A 25,416-nucleotide genomic window follows, 5' to 3' on the forward strand; every position below is an offset into this window, starting at 1 on the left:
GTTTATGTCTGCTTTTTTTGTTACTCGGTTCTCATATCCTCCAGAGTTTGATGTCTGATTGGAGGATTTTTAAGTGTTGTGTCTATGTCCATTTAAATTTATGTATTGTGGCTATAAACTGTCAACAGAGACTGTTCTCTTCAATTGAGAAAGTTGTATATCTGACTAATCATTATTGACTGTATATCCCGTGAATTGGTTTTCTCACAACTGTGCCCGTCGTTCCTTTGTGTTACCAGTCAGACCCCCCAACCCCCCAACCCGATTTACGGGCGTGAAAATGAGTTTTGACAGTGGTATGTGCTTTTTCGGGCGTGTTTTCTATATGTCGTCCATGTGCCCGTCTGATTGTGTGATCGGAGACTTCGACGCATTTGTGTGTGTGTGTGTAATTTTCATAACTGATATGAATATATTTCTGCCATCCATCCATGTTTAAGTGTTTATGATAATGGTGGTTTAGCCCTAAAGATCTGCAATTATTGTATTAATCTTTATGCTTTAATACGTCAGAATTCTCTTTGAAGAAGTATATTTAGATTTCTGAATATTCATCCCCGTACACGGTTTTATGGCCTGCATATTATTTCTTCAGTGCTTTGTTAAAATACTTAGGAGTTGCAGTTTCGACTCGGACAGATTAAAAAATTCCTTGATGCAAGTTTTGATTCCAATGAACCGTATAATTCTAAGGGAGTTTCACGCCATGTTTCAGAACGACTTCCGCCCGCTCCTAAATTGACAATGGTAAAAAATGTGATGATAGTGATCATAATCATTAGTATTATCATTATAACGAGATTAAGAAGTCTCACTTGCATCAAGCTTTCATTACGTTGGTAACAAACTACTTAATTTAATTAATTGACTAAATTGTGTACAGCATTGCCGGTTTTCCTAGAAATTGTTTGACGTTCATTTTAGTGACGTTTGTTTTGTTATTTGAGGTAAAACATGGAGCCCCTTTCTGGGAATAAAAGAATATCTAGTCCGTGGCCACGAGCGTGGAGATTAATGACAGAAACGTAACATAACTTACTACATTTGACATTGTGTTATGCTTCCGTAAGATCCTTGGTGAGTTTCTGTCGGCTGTCATCAGTATGGTTCTCTCTCTCTCTCTCTCTCTCTCTTGGTCTCTCTCATCTCTCTCTTCTCTCTCTCATCTTCTCTCTTCTATGTATGTATGTATGTAATGTATGTGTCATATATATATATATATATATATATATATATATATATATATATATATATATATATGTGTGTGTGTGTGTGTGTGTGTGTGTGTGCGTGTGTGTGTGTGTGCATCTTCATATGAAATATCTCCCTGATTTTGTGTAAGCACAAATAAATCAGATTCATTACTTCTCTCTCTCTCTCTCTCTCTCTCTCTCTCTCTCTCTCTCTCTCTCTCTCTTCTCTCTCTCCGGACAATTTGGTGACTAAGTTGCGTCCTTAAAACCTGGCTGGGTACAAACAAGCACTGCAACCAGAAAAGCCGACAAATAGTTCACCAGGAACACGGCACATCTCATTCTCCTCTTTTTATAGCATAATAGGCGCGCGTCGGCAATGCTACCGGCTTCTTATGGTATCAGAGTGACGGCCGTAATGGGTGCTTATTATATAATAGAGTGGCGATCTTACCGGCTTTATCTCTTTTATAAGCATGATAGGAAGGGTGATGGCCCTGGCTTGCGTACTCTCTGCATTCCATCTTTGGAAAGCTGGTTTGGTATTTTGGAAGTTCGCTCTCATAAAAGAGTATTTTTGGTCATGTTGCTTTGCTATTTCATCTAAGTGTTGGTGAGGCGGTTATCATTATGTCCATACTAGGCTAGGAATGATGAAGAAAAGTGGGCGTTAACCCTTACGTACCTTTGACAGCGTGGGAGATTTATAAGTAAGGGAAAACAGAAGCATGGAGAAAAACCTAAAAGATTTGAGGTTTGGAAGCCATTGTCAGGATTACTAAGACATTTTCTTCTATCTTGGCATTAATGAAGCATAATTTGCATATTATTATTTGCAAAACACTACAGTTTTGTTGCTATAGCTACATAAGAATAGTTTAAAAGGAATCTGTTTGTCTAAATAAAGAACTTTGCCTATATATAAACAATAGCATATAGAAATAGTTGTTAATTATTACTTTGGTTTTTTTTAGTTGTTATTGATGCGTATTTTTTTTAGTTGTTATTGATGCGTATTTTTTTCGTTTCTGCGTCAGCTTTCAAGGTTAGCTAGCAGCTAGTCATTTGCCGCTGCCATGGCGTCCGATACCTGTGGTTTTACGAACTATTGTATACAAATAAAAATATAAATTTTGGCCTTCGGTTTTTGCGCAAGCGGAAGCATTTTCATTTGAACGATTTTTTTTTTCATATCAATCAGTACGGCACAGTTATTTCTGCCAGTTTTTACACAAACGACCCAATTGACAGATTAACGGGTTGACATCACTCTGGCACTGCAATTCCCTTACTGGAGTTGGCACTGAGTATGCTTCGAGGATGGAATGATTGAAAGAACTAGTGCGTCTGGCGTTGCAGTTCCATGGTTGACGTTTGCGTTTCCGTATTCCTACATGTTCATTAAAAGCTTCACTTTCCTTTCCTTTACATATCACGTTATATTTATTTTGTTATCATTAAATGCCTGTCATTCCTTTTACTTTATTTTGGCACCCCCATCACCATTTATTTTTAAGCTAATGTCGTGTCTATTAGGACATAATAACAGCTTGGCTGTGTTAGTGAGGTTCGCGTTGCTGGTTATGTATCCTTGCCATGGGCAGTTTAGGCCTTCTTAATGATTTTTCATCTTTTTTATTTTCTTTCCACGAAATTAAGTAACCGCAAAGTTCAAGGGCGCTTGGGCAACAATTTTATGTATCACTGAAACTGTTCTGTGAAGGTTTACATAACATCGAAATGTTTCTGTATTAAGGTTTGGCGGAAATTATATTCGCGAATAGCCGGTGGATATCATCCCGTTCATTTTCAATGCCCTTGTAAAGAAATATCATTTAGAAGCTTTGTTATGAAGTATTTATAAAGAAATTAAGAAATTGAAGCATACATATTCGTAGACAGGAAGTAACAGAATGATCGCTTACCACTCGGCCTTTTCCCTTTTTTTTATAGTGATTTCACGATATTTCCGTCACGTTTCTGTGAATCATAGCTCTAAGGTCTTTTTTTTTTTTTAAAAGATTTGTGTAATTATTAGTTTATGTCATTGGCATTTATTTGTTCAGTGCCTTAAGGAAGCTGTAGATTCTGCAGAGCTGAGACAGCCATTTTTGAAGACCATTTCATAAGCATATTTGACATTTATTTGAATGAGTTTTTTTTTCCAACTGCAGAATTCATAATCCATTGGTGAATTACTCAGTTACTGAATGAAGCCACTCTCTTTTCATTCTGAATAAGAAATACCAAGACGCATCGGGAATTTGAATAAAGCCCAGTTTTTAGAACATATTTTTGTATTAATCCTTAATATTTAACATGGCACTGTATACCTAAAGCGCAGCTGTAGTAAAAAAAAAAAAACGTGTTTATAAATGCAGGTGTGACTGGGCGCGTTTCTTGTGTGCATTAGTTGGTACGAAAGTATACCCCCCTTAAATTGATGTTGAGAGATCCCATGTGAGCGTATATTCGGACTGGTAAGTTTCTCTTGTTTTTAGCTTTTATCCAAATTTTATGTCTTATGTTTTATTTGTTACTTAATTATTTAGTTGCTTTAATTTGTTACTTAACTGTTTAGTTGTTTTATTTGTTACTTGACTGTTTAGTTGTTTTGTTTGTTACTTGACTGTCTAGTTGTCTCATATGTTACTTGACTGTCTAGTTCTTTTAATTATTACTTGACTGTTAAGTTGTTTTATTTGTTACTTGATTGTTTAGTTGTTTTAATTGTTACTTGACTGTCTAGTTGTTTTATTTGTTACCTGAGTGTCTAGTTGTTTTATTTGTTACTTAAATGTCTAGTTGTTTTATTTGTTACTTGACTGTCTCACCCAGACATGGCCCATCACTCGTATTTTTCAGATGAGCAGCCTTTTGGCCTCAAACGTGTGAATGGTAATTCCAAATGAGTGATTGACCTCCTGCGCCCTTAGAGAGAGCCTAAGAGCAACTTGGAGGGCATATCAGCATCGCTCCACAACGTGCCCCCGTCGCCGTGCCACAGTCTCTTGTGGCAGGAGAAGCAAGAGGGGTAGCAGTGCCCCCTTTTGCTAAGCGGGGCGCAGTAAGTGGACGTCCCGTTAAAAAAAAAAAAGAAGAAGGAATTAAGTTTGCCTGTTAACCTCGTTGTGTGTGTGAGTGAAATAAAAGAATAAAACATAAAAAAATAATAAGTATTTGGACCGAAATTGTGATAAAAGATTAAACTTACTGACGTGCGTTTCTTGGAGAGTCGAAGAGAAGTGGAAACTCTCTCCTCGAGTGTCTTTCCAGCTTTCCAGTAAGTCTGGAACGTGGCTTAATCAAGTGGTTTTGATCGTTTTATCTCGAAAAAAAAAAAGTTCAGTGCCGTTGCAACTCCCATATCGTCACCATGGTTCTGCTGTGGACGCAACACGAAGGGGAGCGCCTCGAGCCTCAGCCCACTGACGGCGCCGCCGAGGTGGTGCCGGAGCACCTGAAGGCGGGGAACAAGAACGCCCTCAACCGCACGCCCGAGAACCTGAAGGGACAGCAGCTGCCGTCGCCTTCGACCACTTCGCCGGCGTCCCCGGTGCCCACCATCAGGGTGGAAGATCTGAGCATGGGCATCATCTCCGAGAAACACGTGGTCACCCTCAAGCAGGTGTCGGACATCATCGAGAGGAACAAGGGTAGCGCCTACATCACCCCTTCTGTCTCCCCCTCGACGTCCTCGTCCTTCTCCGGCTCCCCATCGCCGCCCCTCCGTCCCGAACCGTCCTCTCCTCCTCTTCCTCCTCCTGGAAACGAAATCGCCGAGGAGATCTCCGTGGAGACACTCGAGGCCGCTGCCGTCGAAAAGCCCGCCCGCGTGGCCGTGGACAAGACTTCCACCCTCGGCGCCTCCGTCGGGAAGTACGAGGAGAAGGAGGACGAGAAGAAGAAGCGGTCTGGCAAGAGGAAATTCTACACCCTTCCGAGGAACTGGCGGAGCAAGGCTGCGGACTTCATCCTCACCAAAGGTAACGTGCCGAGAGTGGGACGACAAAATCGTTTATGGTGAAGGGTATGATGGGTGATGGTGCTTATCCTGCCGCTGCTATTATTATTATTATTATTATTATTATTTTACCGGATATACAAACCCACAGTTGTGTATGGGTATACACTGTTTATCTAAAAATAAATCGCTACTGAGAGCTTCAGGGAATCTGTTAAAATCGGGAATCAAACAGTTTCCAATTCAGGACTCATGCTCCAATGAGCATTTATTAATTATTATTATTATTTTGGAAAGCAGAATGCTCATTTTGGGTTTGACATTATTACCCTTAATACATATAAATTTAAGAACTCAATCATAAAGCATTTAATATATTGTACTTTATTTATTTTTTGGTATACATTGATAAAAAATTAAAATTATTTTCAACTCCTTGAATTCGGCTCTTATAAGAAATATATAATACGTAGTAAAAGAAATGTGTAGTCAAGACTCTAAACATTCTCAAGAGTTGTTCGCTTTGTCGTATTCAACGTAAAATTGCATATAATAATAACAGGAACTGAAGATTTGCCCTCGAGTTTTCGTACAATAGTTTTGTCATCACGTCACAACCAAAGGGAAGGAACGAAGCTTCCAATTCTAGACGTGGCCGTGGACGGCTACTTAACAATACGTCAAGTAGAGTAGTTGCTCTGTGCGAAGACTGCAATCACGAACGGCTGTTCTCGTGAGGTAGTTTTGAGTTCTTCCAGAACCCAGCACTGTTCCGTCGACGGTGATATGCAAAATCAACGGACGGCTGGTTTTCTGGTTTTAGGAGCGTCGATCGACGTCAAATAAAAAAGATAAGCGCCTCTGTGGCGTGATCGGTATGGTCTTGGCCGGCCACCTCGGTGGCCGCGAGGTCGATTCTCGGACATTCCATTGAGGTGTGAGAGATGTGTGTTTCTGGTTGATAGAAGTTCACTCTCGACGTGGTTCAGAAGCCACGTCAAGCCGTTGGTCCCGTTGCTGAATAACCACTGGTTCCATGCAACGTAAAAACACCATACAAACAAATCAAAAAGAGAGAAAGGTGGACCGTCTGGTTCCTTTTTCTCTCCTGATAAAATTTGGGAGGTTTCATCATTATGCAAGCTGAGATTATCTTTAAATCTGAGCAAGGAATGAGATGAAATTTCAAGCCACTAAAGAAGGATTGCATAAGAATCATGGCCATTATGCTGACGTACAGTAGGAATTAGGTCTTACGTAGAACCAGATTTTACTTGAAAATCAGGAAGACGCCGAGTTTATTTCAGTTAGAACATCGCCGCAGCTTATTTTAAAATGTTCGCCAACGCGTATTGTCAGGCAGTAAGTATCTAGTGATATGAAACATGACTTTCATCGTGGGTTATACGAAGGCTGCCTGCCGTCTGCATGGATTTTGAAAGTCATAGTGTGTCCATTTTGAGTCGTCATGTATGTGGCCTGGTAACTGTAAAGAAGCACTTTTTTTATATATATTTTCTGGAGAAATCGACCGGAACCGTACATTTCAATCTTGAGAGTCTCTCTCTCTCTCTCTCTCTCTCTCTCTCTCTCTCTCTCTCTCTCTCTTGTCTCGGTCCTCTCTCTCATCTCTCTTCTCTCTCTCTCTCTCTCTCTCAAACAAGAACGTAGGTTGTATGGTTTGATGTAGGTTCAACCGCAATATTCAGTATAAGACCTAATGTACCGTTCAAATGCATCGTGCTGGATTACTGAGTACATTGGAAACCATGATCATATCTCTATACTATTATTCGTATGTGTCACTTTTATCAATTTTTTATTATTAGTTGAGTAGATTCAGCTGAACCTAGAAAGAGTATTTTCGTAGTTAAGATCTTCATAAATCTATTTTTCTCATTTTTATGAGCCATCGCCAGTGCAAAACGGGATTTAGAAATACTGACGCAAGTTTATCGTTGGTAATCACCAAAATAACACATAAGCTTTTTTTCTAACATACTCAAGACATTTTTTTATTAGTAGAATTGCAGCGAAAATAACGCTAGTGTATGCGAAGGAAGCCTAACGCTTTTATATGCCAGCAAATAATGTTGTTATAAGACAGTTGCAAAGCAATCACAGTATGTTGTTTGGGAATACCTCACCGTTTTATAAGAAAGTAGAATGTTTGGGTGCAGAATGCAAATTATTCAATACTTGCCAGTATTCGCTGAGTTCTGTGGAAATTCTGCTGGTATAAACGTAACGTTTTATGTTGCCATTTTGCTTTTCTAAATATTATCTTAGTAAAATGGGGAAAGCGATTGCATTTATCTTTATTTATTAGAGATGCCAGATATAGCATTTATTATGAGACTTCCTTTACCTGTCATTCAGTCTTATAAGCGCAGTATTATGATACCTAACGGTTTCTAATAAGTAAAGCTAAATTTAAACCCTGCTAATATGAAATTCATGTAAACGATGATATGACAACAAACTCTACTCAACAGTTTCCGAAGGTGTTTGGATAACTCGGCCTCACACTTAATCCCATTCCATGTTTGCAGGACATAATCTTTATAAAAATATTTTTTTAAATTGGGCAAAGGAAAAACGCCAGAGAAGAGACGGAATGGAAACTCTAATCCTGATTGAAAGTCTTGGAAAAGAAGCGATGGAAAAAAAAAAATATAGAGATTGATTAGAGAAGGAATGGAAGGTAATTGATTCAGGAAAATATGAAATATGTCAAATGCCGAAGGCGAAGATGAATCAAGCCGTGCCAGAAATGGACTGATGTAGGGGATTGACAGCTAGGAATTGGAAGTAAATCAAAAGAAAAAGGGCAAAATTTCAGAATCAGAGCATCCGATTGAAAGGTTATGTATCTAGGGATTGTACTCCTGTTTTTTAATCTTAAAGGGAGATTGGCTGTGCCGTAGCAACAACTGAGTGCACCGAAACTGTCATTCAGTGGGATGGGCACTGGTTTGGAAAAGCGACAGTGAAAACCATTCGATCCAGTTGGAACGATCGGTTATTGTTCTCACCATGACCAGAGGTGCTCGGTGGAGCCGTTCATAGACTCGTGTGAGTGGGATTGGAAGTTTTCGTAATTTTATTTATTTATTTTATTTATTTATTTATTTATTTTCTTTGTGAATCTGTGTTGGTTGGTCTTGAGGAGACTTGCATAGCTGGCAAACACCTTTGAATATTTGTGTGTTTGTTGCTGCATTCTAAATTGATGCTTGGTCATTTAGATAAAGAGAAGGCCGGGGGTCGGTAGCTTTAGTGGAAGGTGTTGCTTCGAGAGAGAGAGAGAGAGAGAGAGAGAGAGAGAGAGAGAGAGAGAGAAATGCGTGATGCCACTGTACTTTATATATTTCATTTTAGTCTTTGAGATTCAAGTTAAACATGACAAGATTTGATCGGGAATAATAGTGAATGACTAATAGATTTATGTGTATTTTCCCACAGTCAGCCACCTATTGCAGGTTATGTTAACCACTCTATTCAGCGCATTGTAATGGTTGTTATGTTATTGTTGAGTCCGGAAACACATTCTTTTCCTTCCTCTTGCAATGAAAGCAATTTTCTATGCTGTTCTTGGCTCTCTCTCTCTCTCTCTCTCTCTCTCTCTCTCTCTCTCTCTCTCTCAATGAAGAAGTCGTGTTTCCTCAGTTTACCATGCGATTTCCTCCTCCTCCTCCTCCTCCTCCTTCCTTCCTTCCGGGTCCTTCCTTCCAAAGAAGGAGGGACGATTTCCTCTCCCCTCCTCCTCCTCCTCCTCCTTCCTTCCTTCCTTCCAAGAGGAGGGAGGAGGAGACATTCTCTCTCTCCTAACGAAGAGCTCGTGTTTCCTTACTCAGCTTGCCATGCGATTTCCTCCTCCTCCTTCTCCTCCTTCTCCTCCTCCCTTCCAAGAGGAGAAGGAGGAGGCATTTCGTTGAGTTGACGTTCTGCAGCGGTTTTCCGGGAGTACGTCATTATGGCTTCCCAAATCACAAAGGGTCCAACATTAAAAGTGATTTACGTCCATTTCCCGGCCGGCATCATTACGGTGGAGCTCTCGTGTGTTTTTGAAAGGCTAAGACTTTGGTTATTTACAGAGAGAGAGAGAGAGAGAGAGAGAGAGAGAGAGAGATGAAATATTTACGGAGGCACAGAAACGAGAGAGAGTTTAGATGATGGAATGAGGTGGTTTCTCTTTCTGTTGTGTCCTGTGGTTTGCGTTTGTTTCGATGTTTAGGGCTTAGGTTCAGGGAGTTAGATCTTACCTTCAGTTTCCTGGAGCCATCTCACGTCCCGTAGAGTAAATCTGACGTGAAAGCGTTGGTATTGGTGAAAAGGAAACTCAAATTCATGAAGTTTTATCGGAGCTGACCTTCAAAATTTACCGCTCATTAGTACCTTAGATATGATTGGACATTGTTAAATGTTGAATGATTGTATTAGTAAATATATATACGGGACTTCACTTGGACACTTGGAAAGGGTTTACTTTACCTTCTGATTCTATATCGAGCTTTCTTTAGTGTTATCCCAGCTGTCAAACCACCATTACTCAACAATTTGTACATTGTAAATTAAAGAATTTGGAATCTAATCAATGTAAATTAAAGAATTTGGAATCTAATCAATGTAATTTAAAAAAATTGGAATCTAATCAATGTAATTTAAAGAATTTGGAATCTAATCAATGTAATTTAAAGAATTTGGAATTTGATAAATGTAAATTAAAGAATTTGGAATCTAATCAATCCCGTCTTAGTGAAGCCTAAGAGGATTTATATATATATATATATATATATATAGATATATACTATATATAATATATATATATATATATATATATATATATATATATATTTATATATATATATATATATATATATATATATATATATATATTATATATATAATATATATATATATATACCACGCATACACTATATACAGGGGAGATAGATGGTATGTGTACTACACTTAAGAAGTCCGGTTCAGGTTGTAAGAAGGAACAACGCCGCCACCGGTAACGGAAGTTGTGTCGAGGGAACAGCTGCTGTTGCTGCTGCTGTTCCTTGGTGTTTCCACCCCAATGCATCACTCACCTCTTTCGTGCGTCCGGTCTCTCTCTCTCTCTCTCTCTCTCTCTCTCTCTCTCTCTCTCTCTCTCTCTCTCTCTCTCTTCCTGTGTCTTGTCTTCCAGGTGCATGTTGCTTCCGTTCTGACAATGTTGTTAAATATATTGTATATAATTCTGCTCTCTCTCTCTCTCTCTCTCTCTCTCCTCTCTCTCTCTCTCTCTCTCTCTTCCTGTGTTCTGTCTTCCAGGTGCATGCTGCATCTGTTCTAACACCGTTGTTCAATATTGTTCATAATTCTTGTATTGTCATGAAGATTTGCTGTCTGTTGTTATTGTGTATGAATTCCCATACTTCGAAGTTTCTGATTCAGAACAGACATAGTTTACCTTAAGTATTATTTAACTCCAGGTCGCCCAGCACAACCTACAGCCTTACTTGGCCAGATTATTAATTAACTAGATAAGGAAAATAATTAGGTGTGCGTCACTGCATTTTGGACTTGGTTTTATGCATTCTCGCTACATTTTATGAGAGTACCTTATTATTTTTTTCTTATAGAAGTTGTATAAGTATATGATGTTAATCTTGACATACATACAACCTTCGTTCACCATTGACGATTATTTTGAATTCCTCATTCGCTTATTTCTTTATATAGTAATTCTTGTATTTCTATAGAATACTGTTATTGTGTTTTTATGTCACGTACAATTATAATTGCACTTTCATATGCTTTATAGAAGAATTCATCTTGAATTTTGTTAATATTATAATACCACTTTTCATCTTTTCTGTGTAATTCTTATATATATTTCTCTTAATTTCCATTGTTCTTCTAAACATCTTTTTAAGGTTTTAAGGATCATCCCCCCCCCCCCCCTCTCTCTCTCTCTCTCTCTCTCTCTCTCTCTCTCTCTCTCACCGTCCTTCCTTCCTTCATTGCCTTCTCGTCTCAAAGGGTCCTTCCACGGCCCATATTGACCGTGGGGCGGGCTCCCCAAATATCGGAAAAATCCCCGGTATTGGGTATAAGGCTTTTTTTTTCTTTATTTTTTCACTGCCAGATTTCCCCCCAATTTCCACCTCTCTCAGATTTTGTGGGGAAGTCTCTTTAATTGTATTCTGGTGTTATTGTTATTTCCCATGTTATTACTGTTCCTTGTTGAGGATTGTGGCGATTGTGCGGTTCATTGGTGGTTGTGGATGCTGTTATGGATTCCCTAAAAGCGTCATTTCTTTTATTCGCTACCTATTTGGGCGTCTTTGTATAGCCAGGAAAGATCGACATGAAGCCGTCATTTAGAAATGAAGTAAAAGACTTCATTCAGATATTCCTAACGTATTATTACTATTACTATTATGGCTCCGTCGAATATTGCAGTTCATGGTGTGCGTGCAACCCCTGCCGTATAGCAAGCCTCTCCGCACACCTGATGATATTGGTCTTTGGTAAATTTCATGATACCGGCCTCGTTGAGTCCAACATATGTTGCACTGAGTGCACTTCTCCATAGATATTTCCCAAGCTTCACCGCCAACGGCCTCTATGATGGTCATTTTTTTTTTTTATAATGCGAGCCATGCAATCTTTCTTAATTACGCTCACATCATGAGCAGTACTGCTCGGTTGAGCCTTTTATTTAGTTGGCAAATTAAATCAATTATTAATTTTTCTGAATGTGTTCCTTTATTCTTAAAGAATGCACGATCATTTTTCTAAAAGCTCTCCTTTATTCTTAAAGAATGCGTGACTTTTAGTACTGAGGTATTCTTCATATACTCAAAGTCGTATAAGGGTAGAATGTTATGTTTGTGTTGTGTGATATGTTTTATACAGAATATTGGAGTATGTTTGCGTAATACGTGTGTATAGATCTGTATGTATGTACAGATTATAGGAACTTTTATTTTATTTTTTTATTTCAAGAACTTCCTGAGCATATTTTTGTACCCATATCACATGTTTTTATTAATTTACCTCCCAAATTGCTGTAGTTTGTTAGTTCGAATGTCTACCTTTTTAATAATACTGTAGTCTGTGTGTTTGAATGTTCATGTATTTATTAATACTGTAGTCTGTGTTTAAATGTTTATGTATTCAATACTACTGTCTGTGTGTTGGAATGTTTATGTATTCAATAATATTGTCTTTGTGTTTGAATGTCAATATATTCAATAATATTATCTGTGTGTTTGAATGTTTATGTATTCAATAATACTGTCTGTGTGTTTGAGTACTTATGTATTCAATAATATTGTCTGTTTGAATGTTTATGTATTCAATAATACTGTAGTCTGTATGTCTGAATGTTTATGTATATAATAATACTGTACTGTGAGTGTGTGAGTGCGCATGCGTCCGTATCGTACGTTTTCGACGTATTCGAGCCTCGACAATTCAAGGTCACCTTTGTGGAAACCGCACAGCCGGCGATCATAACTTCACTACCACGAAACATGTGGAGAGAGAGAACGCTTGGTGTTCACGCACTAACATACGTACATGAGAGAGCGCGCATGCGTGTACACGTGCAAGTGTATTTTGGAAAATTAGTTATTTTTCTGTGTTTTGCGTTGATTGATAGTTATATATTTATTTGGTATGTGCTACAACTAGCTCGTTGGTTCATTTTTTTTTCTTTTTTTTACATACTGGTTACATTTCGTCGAAGAAATTCAATTTACAAACATTATTTCTCAAGATAATTCATTATGTTTAAGTTCATTTCGTCATAATTGTGATGATTAAAGGTAGTGTAAAGTTAGGTTTCGTGTCCTTTATAATTCTCCTGATAGGAAATTCGTGTGCTGGCAAATTATGATACCTGTACTTCATAAATTTTCGCTTACTAAACGAATATTCGGCTACTCGTATCACTATCATTGTTAATGAGTACTATCACTACTACTATACAACTATATCTCCTACTACTGTGGCATCATCGAGCATTACTACTCATGGTATGCGTACAAGTCGAGCTCCCAGACACGCCTCTCCCTCCCTTTCAACAACACATTCCATTGTGGGAACTTCTTCACATACAAGATATGTGAGACGTGGAATAAAATGCCACCAGAAGTTGTAAACAGCAACAGTGTGGAAGAGTTTAAAAGAAAGCTAGACAAAATCATTAGGACACTGTGAATGCACTGTGAAACCTGCTCCTACAGATAAGTGAGCACACGATGTCTCCTCTTAGGATGGACTGACAAGTCTCTGAGATATCCTAATCCTTGTAACTCCTCTGTATACACCGACACAACAGCCCCTTTCTGAGACAAGCGTCTGTCTCCAGCGAATTCTTCAGCCGTGGGACCAGAACACCAAATTACTCTCCGCGTTAATCCGCAATATATTCTTTTTAAGCGCAGTTTTTTCATTACGTTTCTTAGCGTCACTTTTGTATGTGTAATTCTCTTACTTCATGTTGATACGTTGCAGCTGGATGTGACATTTTATTTCTAATGTCACAGAAGTCTCAAATTATTCATTCAATTCTGTAAGGTATTTCTTCGTTTCTCTCCCTCATGCGTTGTTGGCAATTGCTTAAAACAGATTTTTGCTGGAGGTGTTTCAGCTATATATTTCCATTAACTTTCAAATGAATGTTATTTGCTTATCGGCATTTTCTTTTATATGTAGATCAGCTCTTTCCCCAGATAGAATTGACGTCACTGGATTTTTGGGTGAATTTCATGAACGTCCACAATTCCTTGATGTCTATTATTCAAGGGGAAGGAGCTTCTTTCTTTACTATCTTTTATTGTAACTTCATTCAGCTGTATTAGGCTTGCGCCCTTATCTTATACTCTCTCTCTCTCTCTCTCTCTCTCTCTCTCTCTCTCTCTCTCTCTCTCTCTTCCCAAGTTCTTGGCGTGATGGGTCAGAAGCGTTTCACCATACACTTAATCATACATTTGTATGCATTTGTCATTAACTGTCTGCATGTTTATATATTCGCTTATTTAATGAAGTCACGTGCATCTACTGTGCTTATTTAAGTATGTCTATATATGAGTTTGTGGGTGTTATATATAAACTTACATGCTTATGACATTAATTGGTTGCGTGTGTTTGCATGTGGCATTATAATGGAGTCTGAAACATTATACATCTTTATACATTAATATACACTTACAAGCTAATCACGTTAATTGCCTCATATGTACGTGTGTTTGTGTGTGTTTCTACGTGGCATTTGGATGACGATGCGAAACCGTTAGGGCTTCGGCTAAGAGAGACACGAATCAACATCATCATCGTCTCCTACGTGGCCGGAGGGCGATGGTGAATCAGAACTTGTGTCTGGGGATCTTCCTAATTACATAGAAGAAGGGGTCCCTGGAGACAAGTTGCTGGGAAGTGGCCGATGGTTGAAGATGGTGGTGGTGGCGATGATGATGGAATCTGGTGGTGGTGCTCTCTCTCTCTCTCTCTCTCTCTGGCATGTATAGCAGTGATTCAAGGAAGTGGTGATTAGCTCTCAAGCTGCGATTGAAGGAATGGTTATTTTTTATTTATATACTCTCTCTCTCTCTCTCTCTCTCTCTCTCTCTCTCTATGAGAAAGTCGTTGACTCCCGAGGGTTGGGTGAATATTTGAAACGAGGATATTTCAAATATTCTGAACGCTAGGCCCTTCGTTCATCCAGAGAACGAAATATTTCTTAAAAGATTTATAAAATGTATGTGTATATAAACATATATGTACATATATGTATTATATATATAAATATATATATATATATATATATATATATATATATATATATATATATAATTATTGTAGGAAGCCCACTAAAATTTGGAAAAAATTCAAAGTTTTTATTTTAGAACACGGATGCAGTGTTTAACTTTGCTATATATATATATCGTAGTGTGTTTTGTGTTTATCTTTTTGTATATGTAATAAGCTTGTTTATACAATGCTTGTCAATATGAGGAGTAAGAGACAGCCTGTCTTAATTCCCATCTGGCTCCTAACAGGCCAGAGACAGTCTGAACTATACACACACACACACACACACACACACACACACACACACACACAGTCAGCAGCAGCGGCAGTAGTCAGGCGCCCTCTGTCAATGACCCCCAGAAGAAGCGACGACTCATGGAGCAACTCTCCAGTTATTATGACGACTACTGCGGGAGGAGAGATGTCGTGGCGGCGGCGCTATGGGTCACGATCCTTAGCAGCAGGAAATTTTTAGTAGTTCTTTTTTTTTTTTTAAAAATGGAGGAGTGCCAGGAAGTAGGTAGTGATAAGACCCAGGAAACTGTTTTTTGTTGTTGTTGTTGTTGTTGTTAGTTCTGGTATGGGTGTGGTGGAAAGGATTCGACAACTGGAATAGATTTAGTTTTATTTATGCATTGGTAATGGTAAATACATGCTTATATATATATATATATATATATATATTTATATATATATATATATATATATTTGTTTGTGTGTGTGGTGTTAGTTTTGGTATGGCCATATTTAGTAAGGTTTATGTATTGATAATAGCAAATACATACATATATACATACGTACTTACATACATAGATAATAGCAAATACATACATACATACGTACATAAATACATGCTTAAGCACACACACATGTATGTGTGTATGTACATACATTTATATATATAGTATATATGGTGTATATATATATATATATATATATAATAGACTGTATATATATGTATGTATACATGTATACGTATATATATTAGCATGAATCCCTTCTCTCCTGTTCCCACGTCTTCCTCTGCAATTAGAATCATCAGTCTTTCGGCCCTGAATAATTTATGAACCGTCTGATAAAAGCCCCTCTTGTGTGGGTCGGGATTCAATCGCCACGACATCCAAAAATGGGTCGCGACGCCACAAGAGGTAATTCACTCAATCAATCATCCTTTAATAGATTTTCTCGATGTTTATTATTACGTATCACTCGCTCGCTCGGTCTTTTAGTTGGTTTTTCGTTTTCGCGTTTTTTGGTTTTAATAGGTTTTATTTTTTATAATGTTTTGAAATGTTGGGAACTTGTGTTGAATATTCATTGTTTCCTATTTATTTCTCAGTCATTGTGTTATTTCCATTATACTTATCATGATGTGATTCATTAAGATTCTATATTTTTGAAACACTAGATTTGCAATGAAAGAGAGAGAGAGAGAGAGAGAGAGAGAGAGAGAGAGAGAGAGAGAGAGAGAGAGAGAGAGAAGCACTAAAAATATACCGCCACTTTTAAATACATATTCCACAATTTTAAACCTAATGTGAGTCATATCATTCCTCTTTAAACCTGAGAGAGAGAGAGAGAGAGAGAGAGAGAGAGAGAGAGAGAGAGAGAGAGAGAGAGAGAGAGAGAGAGGTGGGGAGGTCATCTTCAGAAACATGACATTTATATAACAGTATACGGTGCTTAAAACATGAATCTTGCGAATAATATACAAGGAATTGAGAGACTTTCAAATTTGTTACCTGTGATTTCGTTCGGAGTAATTAAATTTAACGAGCTGGTGCCAGCTTGCATTTTACTTTCCATTAATTAGATTTAGGAAGATGAGTCCATCTTCCAGTTTCCCTTGAATTTGCCTAAGGTCTCGCCTCCTTGTCCCTCATTTATTCAATAGACGTCATAAAAAGGTTATTAAAATTTGCATATTGCATGCACTTGGACTGCAAGAGTCCCACCGAAGTTACCTTAAAGAGAGAGAGAGAGAGAGAGAGAGAGAGAGAGAGAGAGAGAGAGAGAGAGAGAGAGAGAGAGTTGCTTTGAAATTGCTCGTGAAGCAGCCACTTATTTTTTGTCATTGGGGTTGTAGTAAGTTGCACGATCCTGAAATTAAGTGTCCCTCGTTATGTGGGGAGAGAAAATTTACCGCGGTTTGTCATCTTGACATTGGAGTTGTTAACGACGGTGATTGAATCTGTCGCAGTTTTAAGGAGCCGATTTGTCGTCGTTAAGATGAGAGAGGGCCATTTAACTCTAATGTGTAGCTTTCTTTATATTTTTTCTGTCAATTTTTTTTCTTCTGACGGAGATACATTTTTATGATTCTCAATTCACAACATTTTTTTCGCATCATTTTTAAATGGACGTACTATAACGCGTCTCTCCTCATAAGGGGGACAGTGCTGCCAGTGAACCTCATGCGATGCACTGTAGGCATTTCACGTACTTAAGGTAGGTTCTATGCAGCGCCCCTTCGGCCCCTAGCTGCAACCCCTTTCATTCCTTTTACTCTACCTCCGTTCATATTCTGTTTCTTCCGTCTTGCTTTCCACACTCTCCTGACAATTGTTTCAACATTCTTTTCAGTGCTGAATAACCTCATAGGCCCAAGCGCTTGGCCAGTGGCCTGAATTTTATATTCCAGTTCTAATATGATGCTTCTCTCAAACGACTAATATGTTGTATAGTTGACGTGCTGTAATTGAATAACAAGTTGTATATTATTGCAGTCCCAGATGCCATTTTTATTTAATTCAGTTAAAATGCCCAGATAAGTTAGTAATTTATGAATAAATAAAACATAACATTATTTCTCTGAGGCAATGAATAACAAAAGTTGTATGACATTGCAATCCCAGTCACCAATTCTATTTCGTTCTATTAAAATGTCCAGATAAATAAACAGAACGAGTAACGTTATTTCTTGACAGCTGTTAAGATCGCAGATAACAGACTCAGACTTCAAAAGAAAATTGAGTTAACAGATTTTATCACTCTTTAATACGCCCAAATTACGCTGTTATGCGGAATGATAATGCATCCTTCAAATTCAACCCAAGTCATGACATCTGCGGAATGCATTTATTGCGCCTAAAGGAAATCACGAAAAACAACGGCTAATTTAGAGCGATAGGCGTCATTTCCATGTTGTTGCCCTTTAAACGTAGTTGACCTGGGCTTCCCAAGGTTAGGCTTTAGATAGTAATGAATTGCGCGTAATAGACTCCTTTTCTCCAACCCACTCCGAGGAATTTCTGCCTGACTCTTCTCTCTTCTCTCTTCTCTCTTCTCTTGGTTCTTTCGTCTGTTTAGTTCTGGCGTCTCTTGTGTTGGCTATTTTGACTTAATCAGTTTATTGTTATTATTATTATTATTATTATTATTATTATTATTATTATTATTATTATTATTATAGATTGTGAATGTGACTTTTTGAATTTGATGTATGGTGTAGATTAGCTTTTATTATGCATTATATATGTATGTATCTGTATGTATGTTTATATTAGTATACATACACATATAATGTATATGTATATGTATAATATATATTTATATATATATATATATATATATATATAATATATATTATATATATATATATATAAAATTAAAATTAGTTATAAAAATCGAAAAGGTTTCTGTGCAAATTTAACAACGTTAAGATCATACGAATTATTATGTTCGTTTGTAGTCATACATACACACACACACACACACAACACACACACACACATATATATATATATATATATATATATATATATATATATATATATATACATATAAAATCGCGGATAAAAAAATAATATCTGAAAGTGATCATCATTGTAACAACTCGTATTATCTTAACGTTTGAAAATAAGCATAAAAACTTTTTTTTGTTGTAGTTGAATTTTCATTATTAATTCTCATTAAATTCGCCGAATCCGATTTAGCGAGTGAAAGGGAGTACGTGGTTCCTGTGTAGTATTTTCGGGTGATAGTGCTGCAAGAAAGCTGTCTCTGCCATGTGTTGGAGCTCTCTAGAAATCTAGTGATTATATGTTTCTCTCTTTTTTCCCTTCAACCGCTTGTATATATGTCACACGTGCAAGAAGAGGAGGTTTATCGTTTTGTGTACGTGCTCGGCGTTTGGAAGGCGAAGACGTTATTTAGAAGAATCTGAATACACTGTCGTTATAAAATCTCGTAATCCAACAAGGGGACTTGGCTGTGTCAGCATGAGTCAAGGGCTGCCGTGTCATCACTCGACAAACTACATCAAACCTGAAATATTTTTTTTTTTTATTATTCCTTGTCGTCAGGAGGACCTGCGCCCGGAACAACGGGTCCTGCAGGTGGATCCGTTCCCAGCAAGCCCTTTCTTCCTCCCCCTATTCCTCCTGCTCCTCCTCCTCCTGCTCCTCATCCTCCTCCTCCTCCTCCTCTTCGGAAACTACGTCCTTCAGTTCCTCTACCTTTGTCGACCGGATTAGCTGGGTCACCCTAAGGGAAGAAGAGGAGGCTGCTTTGAGGGCGGTGGAGGGGGGGACGCCCCACTCCCCCCTACTCGTGTCTCTCTCTCTCTCTCTCTCTCTCTCTCTCTCTCTCTTTTGGTATTACTTGCCCATGAAATATTTTGGTTCCATTATTGGCATCTCTCTCTTTCTCTCTCTATTGGTATTATAGACCCTTGAAATATTTTCGTTCCATTATTGGCATCTCTCTCTCTCTCTCTCTCTCTCTCTCTCTCTCTCTCTCTCTCTCTCTCTCTTCCAGTCAAGTTTCTATTACATTTTTGCCCAAGTGATCGAGTGATTGACTTTTTGTTATTTAGATTCAAGGGATATTTTAATGGAGTTGAAGAAAGCAAAAAAAATATATATATAATAGAAAAAACATGGTTTCTGGACCTAGAATCTCTTATTGTTACTCACACTGCCTGTGATATTTTTATGCTTCTTTAATATAATTCAACGACAAACGACGAAATGCGATTTATCTGATTTTCTGAAACCACTCCCCAAAAATGTCACGGCTCTGAAGTTACATTTATTTCTTATATAGTTACTTTTTTATATATTTTTTTCACATTTTTATCACTTTTCACTGTTCGTTTTCCCTCCCTTTGAAGTATCGACCCGGATGTGCAATTTCGTGGATTTCCACGTCAGGTGTTACAAATGGGCGTCTGCGCACTCATTTTGACTTGTTTACATGACGTGAAAAACTGTATTTCTCTCGTATTTTCCTCTCGTCTGCGCAGGCGCTTAGCCGCTGCCTTCAAAGAAAGGTTTTGAGTTTATTTTCGACCGCAAAGAGGTTAATCGCCTGCCTCTCTCTCTCTCTCTCTCTCTCTCTCTCTCTCTCTCTCTCTCTCTCTCGTGCATCAGAACGTATCCTTCGATTGAACGCTGTGATTTTCTCTTTCAGATAGTAAGATACAAGTCTCTCTCTCTCTCTCTCTCTCTCTCTCTCTCTCTCTCTCTCTCTCTCTCTCTCTCTCTCTCTCGTGTATTTGAAAGTATCCTTATATTGAACTGTGATTTCCTCTTTCATCAAGTAAGAAAGAGTCTAAGCATTCTCTCTCTCGCTCTCTCTCTCTCTCTCTCTCTCTCTCTCTCTCTCTTCGTGTATCAGAACGTATCCTTCGATTGAACTGTGTGATTTCATATTTCATCAAGTAAGAAAGAATCTAAGCAAACTCTCTCTCTCTCTCTCTCTCTCTCTCTCTCTCTCTCTCTCTCTCTCTCTCTCTCTCTCTCTCTCGTCCATGCCTATAAAATTGCTTGAGTTTTTACGAAAATGCGGAAGAGAAGTCTTCGATAAGGACTCCCCATTTCCTTACCTGTAAATACCGCGCTAGTCTGTCGTACGCACGCACATCCTGTTTGCAAATGAACGGGCATTTTTGGGATCGATAATGCTTATGGCATCGAAAATAAATTCATATTTCTTTTAAATATGTCTGCGTTAGTGAAAGCTATTGTTATTTTTATACCAATTAACGATCGAGGTTATATATACTTTTGTACTGTTGCATCCTTTTGTAATTAGAGCTCGCTATATACATGAATACATACATACATGCATAACTACATTTGTATATAACTTTAAGGTAATCGCTAACTTCTGCATTTATGGGATATATCGTTCAAAATAAATCGTTCATGACTAACAAAAATATTTTAATAAAAATTAAAAGCTATATTCTCGCTTTAATGCGATTTTTTTTACTTCTTTAAACGGAGCCAGCTATTGACACGTTATTGAAAGGTATTGAATGAAGTGATACTGGTTGACAATAGAGAATATTTTAAACATTTGAAATTATAAGTGAGGATTGATGATGAATGATGATGATGATGATGATGATTGATTTATTATTAATTATTATTTTAATTATTATTATTATTATTATTATTATTATTATTATTATTATTATGAGGGGAGTGTCCTCCCCGAATCGAAAGTCCTCTAGGAATGAATATGAAAGTATACATAAATGGAGAGAGAGAGAGAGAGAGAGAGAGAGAGAGAGAGAGAGAGAGGGGAGATGAGAGAGAGACGGAGAGAGAGAGAGAGAGAGAGAGAGAATGACGGAGTGGCTGTAAAGCGTCAGACCGTGAAGGATAATAATCTATTAAATCGAGTCCGGAAAACCACCGTCGAAGTGCATTTCCGCCTCGGCCCGATTCACCATTTTTTGTGCGTGGCGCTCTCCGCGCGGCGAAGTGACGACCGAGATGCGATTTGCAGTTGATTGAATTACGGCAGTAGTGCTCTCTCTCTCTCTCTCTCTCTCTCTCTCTCTCTCTCTCTCTCTCTCTCTCTTCTCATCGATGCAGGACGAGACTGAACTCTGAATTCCTCTATATCAAGTAAGAAATAATCCAAAATAGATCTCTCTCTCTCTCTCTCTCCTCTCCCCTCTCTCTCATCTCTCGTCTCTCTCTGCTCTCTCTCTCTCTCTCTCTCGTTTCGTTTGAGAACGGATGTAAAATGTAGCCCTTTTCCGTACATTCAAGAACAAATATTCCAAACACATCCAGACTCTCTCTCTCTCTCTCTCTCTCTCTCTCTCTCTCTCTCTCTCTCTCTCTCTCTCTCTCTCTCTCTCTTTGGAGAACGGATCTAAAATGTAACCTTTCCTTGTTTAGCCAAAAATGAATATTTCATAGCTGACCGAGATTTCTCTCTCTCTCTCTCTCTCTCAGATAGATGAAATGAGTTGTGAGACATCTATTTAATAGTTTGAGATTGCAAATAAGTCTTCTAGTTACACAACAATGATAGTACTGATTGTAATCATTAGTGTTCCTAAATCTTATAACATCTTTATTTTTCGAATAAGCATTTATTAGACTTCCTGCAGACAACAGTTTTCAAATCAACATTTATTTTGACTTCCCTTAGACAACAGCTAACCACTGCAAGGTCTCTTATTGTTAATGCAACATTGCTTTTAGTTGACGTGAAAAAAATATTTTAGTCGCAAAATATATTTTAATCTTGCTTGTGTGTACTGAGAAACTTTTTTATTTTTATTTATTTATTTCTTTAATTATTTGTAATTCACTCAATAATAACATAAAATTTTAAATTAATGAAAATAACTTTCAAACACATCATGGTTTTAGTGGATGTTAATTTTGCATGAGGTGATGAATGAGCTATTCCATGAGAGCGTCACATGTGTCTCATCAGTGTCACACATGACAGGTACAAATGATGTGACAACTGCGCAGTCGCCGATTTTACTTTTAATTAATCAATGCAGGACATGTGTTGGGCAATGACGCAGTTCCTGGTAACTTGCAAAAAAATAAATGAATAAATAAAAAATAAAAAAAACTTTTTCTCTCTCTCTCTCTTTTTTCATGGCCATCCGCCCTTAATTTGCAGGGAAAATGAGTCACCATCGGAAAGGCATTTCGTCTCTGGACTGCGCCAAATTATTTTTTACGTTTGTTAATAAGTTCGCTTTCAGGTTGAAGGTCACTAAAGCTGGTTCACTTAAGGTGGACTCTCGTTTGAGGCCGACGCTTACGAGACGTTTGTTTGGCGGCCGCTGATTGGCTGTTGACAGGAGGAAGGCCGCTCCCAGCCAATCAACGGCTGTCAAACAAACGTCTCGCATGCATAGGGCTCACCCAAGAATCTACCTTAAATGAACCAGCTATAGATATGGAAGGTTGCTCGTATTCCTAATTCCTAATTTCTCCTAGTTCTCTTATATGCGTCCTATTCTGTGAGGCATTTTTTTTTTCAAGTTAGTCACCGCTTAGGGTTTTTCCATATGAATAATTCGCAGTTTTTTTTTTTTATCAAAACAAATAACAAGTAGACATAGGACTCCAAACCTCCCAATGAATTATATGAATTGAGGCTGGTCTCTCCAGAGTAGTATCTGTTTCCAATTACGATATGATGACACGTATTTTGACGGAACACTAATCATTCATCTCTCTCTCTCTCTCTCTCTCTCTCTCTCTCTCTATGCAGTGTTATGTCTGTTTCTTATTACAATATGTATTATGGTACATATTTTGAGTGAGCACTAATTTTTCACCTCTCTCTCTCTCTCTATCATCTAGAGGAGAGAGAGAGAGAGAGAGAGAGAGAGAGAGAGAGAGAGAGAGAGAGAGAGAGAGATGAGTAGGGGACACTGCGACCATCATTATCATCTGGTATCAATTTCCTAAGGTAAAGAAACGCATCCAGGGCTGACATGTGACCCAGATGGACTAAGTATTTGCAAAACGAGCATTCTGGTAATCAAGAGTTATTTGAGGAAACTTGTCGTGAGGAGGAAGAGGTTAGTGATATCCTCAGGAGAAAGTCGTCTTGTTTGTGCGAGTTTGTTTGTCTTGTTTGTGTGGCTTTGTGTCTGAATTTTTTAATTTTTTTATTTATTTATATATATTTTTTGGGGGGTGGGGGACGGTGTGGCGGGCGGTTTGGCGATGGCAGAAACGAGCGGAATACCTAGATGAAAAGTGAAGTTCTTATGATATTAACGAATGCCTTTGTATGTGTGGGTGATGTTTTTGAATGTATACGTTTGTGTTTATTTGTGAGGTCATGTGTTTGTGGCATCTTGAAGTTTTAAGTAGAAAACATGAATTTTTCTCTTAATGAAATGACGACATACCTCCTGTTTAGAACAGGGTTGATTCGTGAGCGTTTCTTAAAACTGAAGAATATAAAACAGAATAGAGAGAGAGAGAGAGAGAGAGAGAGAGAGAGAGAGAGTTGCTGACCTACTATGTGCTTGTTCATAATATCTCAGGTCAGAGTACTGAATTAATAAAAGAGAAATTGCCAGAAAAAAATAAACCGTCACGTCAAGTCATAACTTATGGTTGCAATCCCATCCAGACACAGAGGTACTTGCAACGATATTGTTTGTGTGCTTGTTTGTTTTAAATGTATGTGTGTTTGTGTTGTCGGCTGCTGAAGAGCATTCTATTTAACGGCTCGAAAATTCGCGATAAAGAAGGAAGCAGAAGAAATAGGAAATCAGGGATGGAAATTGGAAATAACGATTTATCCCCCCCAAAATCTGAGTAATGTCTCTCTCTCTCTCTCTCTCTCTCTCTCTCTCTCTCTCTCTGTCAAATGTGCGTTGGGGTCTGTAACGGATCGGAAGATCTACGTAAAGAAATGTGAAAAAATTTTAGAAAGAAAATGAGATAAAAAGTGTGGACAGTTAGCCACCCACCAGGTAGGGAGGGCTGCTGATAATAAGGCTGTTTACACGAGTTGTTTACCCAATCTTCAGGTGTCATTACTGATAGCGTAACAACTACCCCGAGTTCAAATGGCTTACTGTAATTTTTACTTTCTTTCTTCCCTTCGTTCTTGTTAGCTTCATTCACACTGATTATATGCTCTGAAATTCTCTTTTTAACGGAAGTTTTTGCATTATGTTATTTGGGGCAATTTTCTGTGACCCCTCGTTTGAGCACGGCTGTGCGCTTGCGCGCCTCAATCGTCGCGTGACCGTAGTTACGTGGATGGGCAGGTACTTTTCACTTAATTCCTTTTGCTACGGTTCTTACGCACGTGCGTATTTTTTTTTTTTCGTTTGTGAATGAAAATGTTTAAATAAATGTTATATTGGGGGAGGGGAGGGGGGGGGGTAGATTTCATCCGTTGACCGATTCGTCCGTTATTTGGGTGCATTCCAGAATTACTGGATGGGAGGAAAAATAAGAATTATTGCGATTTTTTTTTAAATAAAGAAATAAAATAAACCCGGCTCGCCACAGTTTTCTCTTGTGAAGAAAATGAAGTAGGAGCGTATCCAGCCATTGTAAAAGTTGTGTTGATTCATTTATAACATTAAAAACTGAACTAACTTGGAACAGGTAAATATGACCGTATTTAAGTATTAAAAAGGAATTTCTACTATGATATGGAAATGAGTTGGGATATTATTTATTGTCATTCAGAAATAGGCAC

The 25,416-nt window shown here is 38.0% G+C and overlaps 1 protein-coding gene across 1 annotated transcript in view; it reads left to right on the forward strand.

Annotated features, from left to right (window-relative positions):
* The window catches only part of LOC135207939 (uncharacterized), a 370,968-nt gene that overhangs the window by 143 nt on the left and 345,409 nt on the right, over positions 1-25,416 (forward strand). Inside the window, 1 exon segment of the mRNA XM_064239912.1 lies at positions 4,059-5,179. Within this exon segment, the coding sequence (XP_064095982.1) occupies positions 4,570-5,179 (610 nt within the window). The 5' untranslated portion in view covers positions 4,059-4,569.

The sequence above is a fragment of the Macrobrachium nipponense genome, chromosome 34, assembly GCF_015104395.2.
Source record: "Macrobrachium nipponense isolate FS-2020 chromosome 34, ASM1510439v2, whole genome shotgun sequence".
Lineage (NCBI taxonomy): Eukaryota > Metazoa > Arthropoda > Malacostraca > Decapoda > Palaemonidae > Macrobrachium > Macrobrachium nipponense.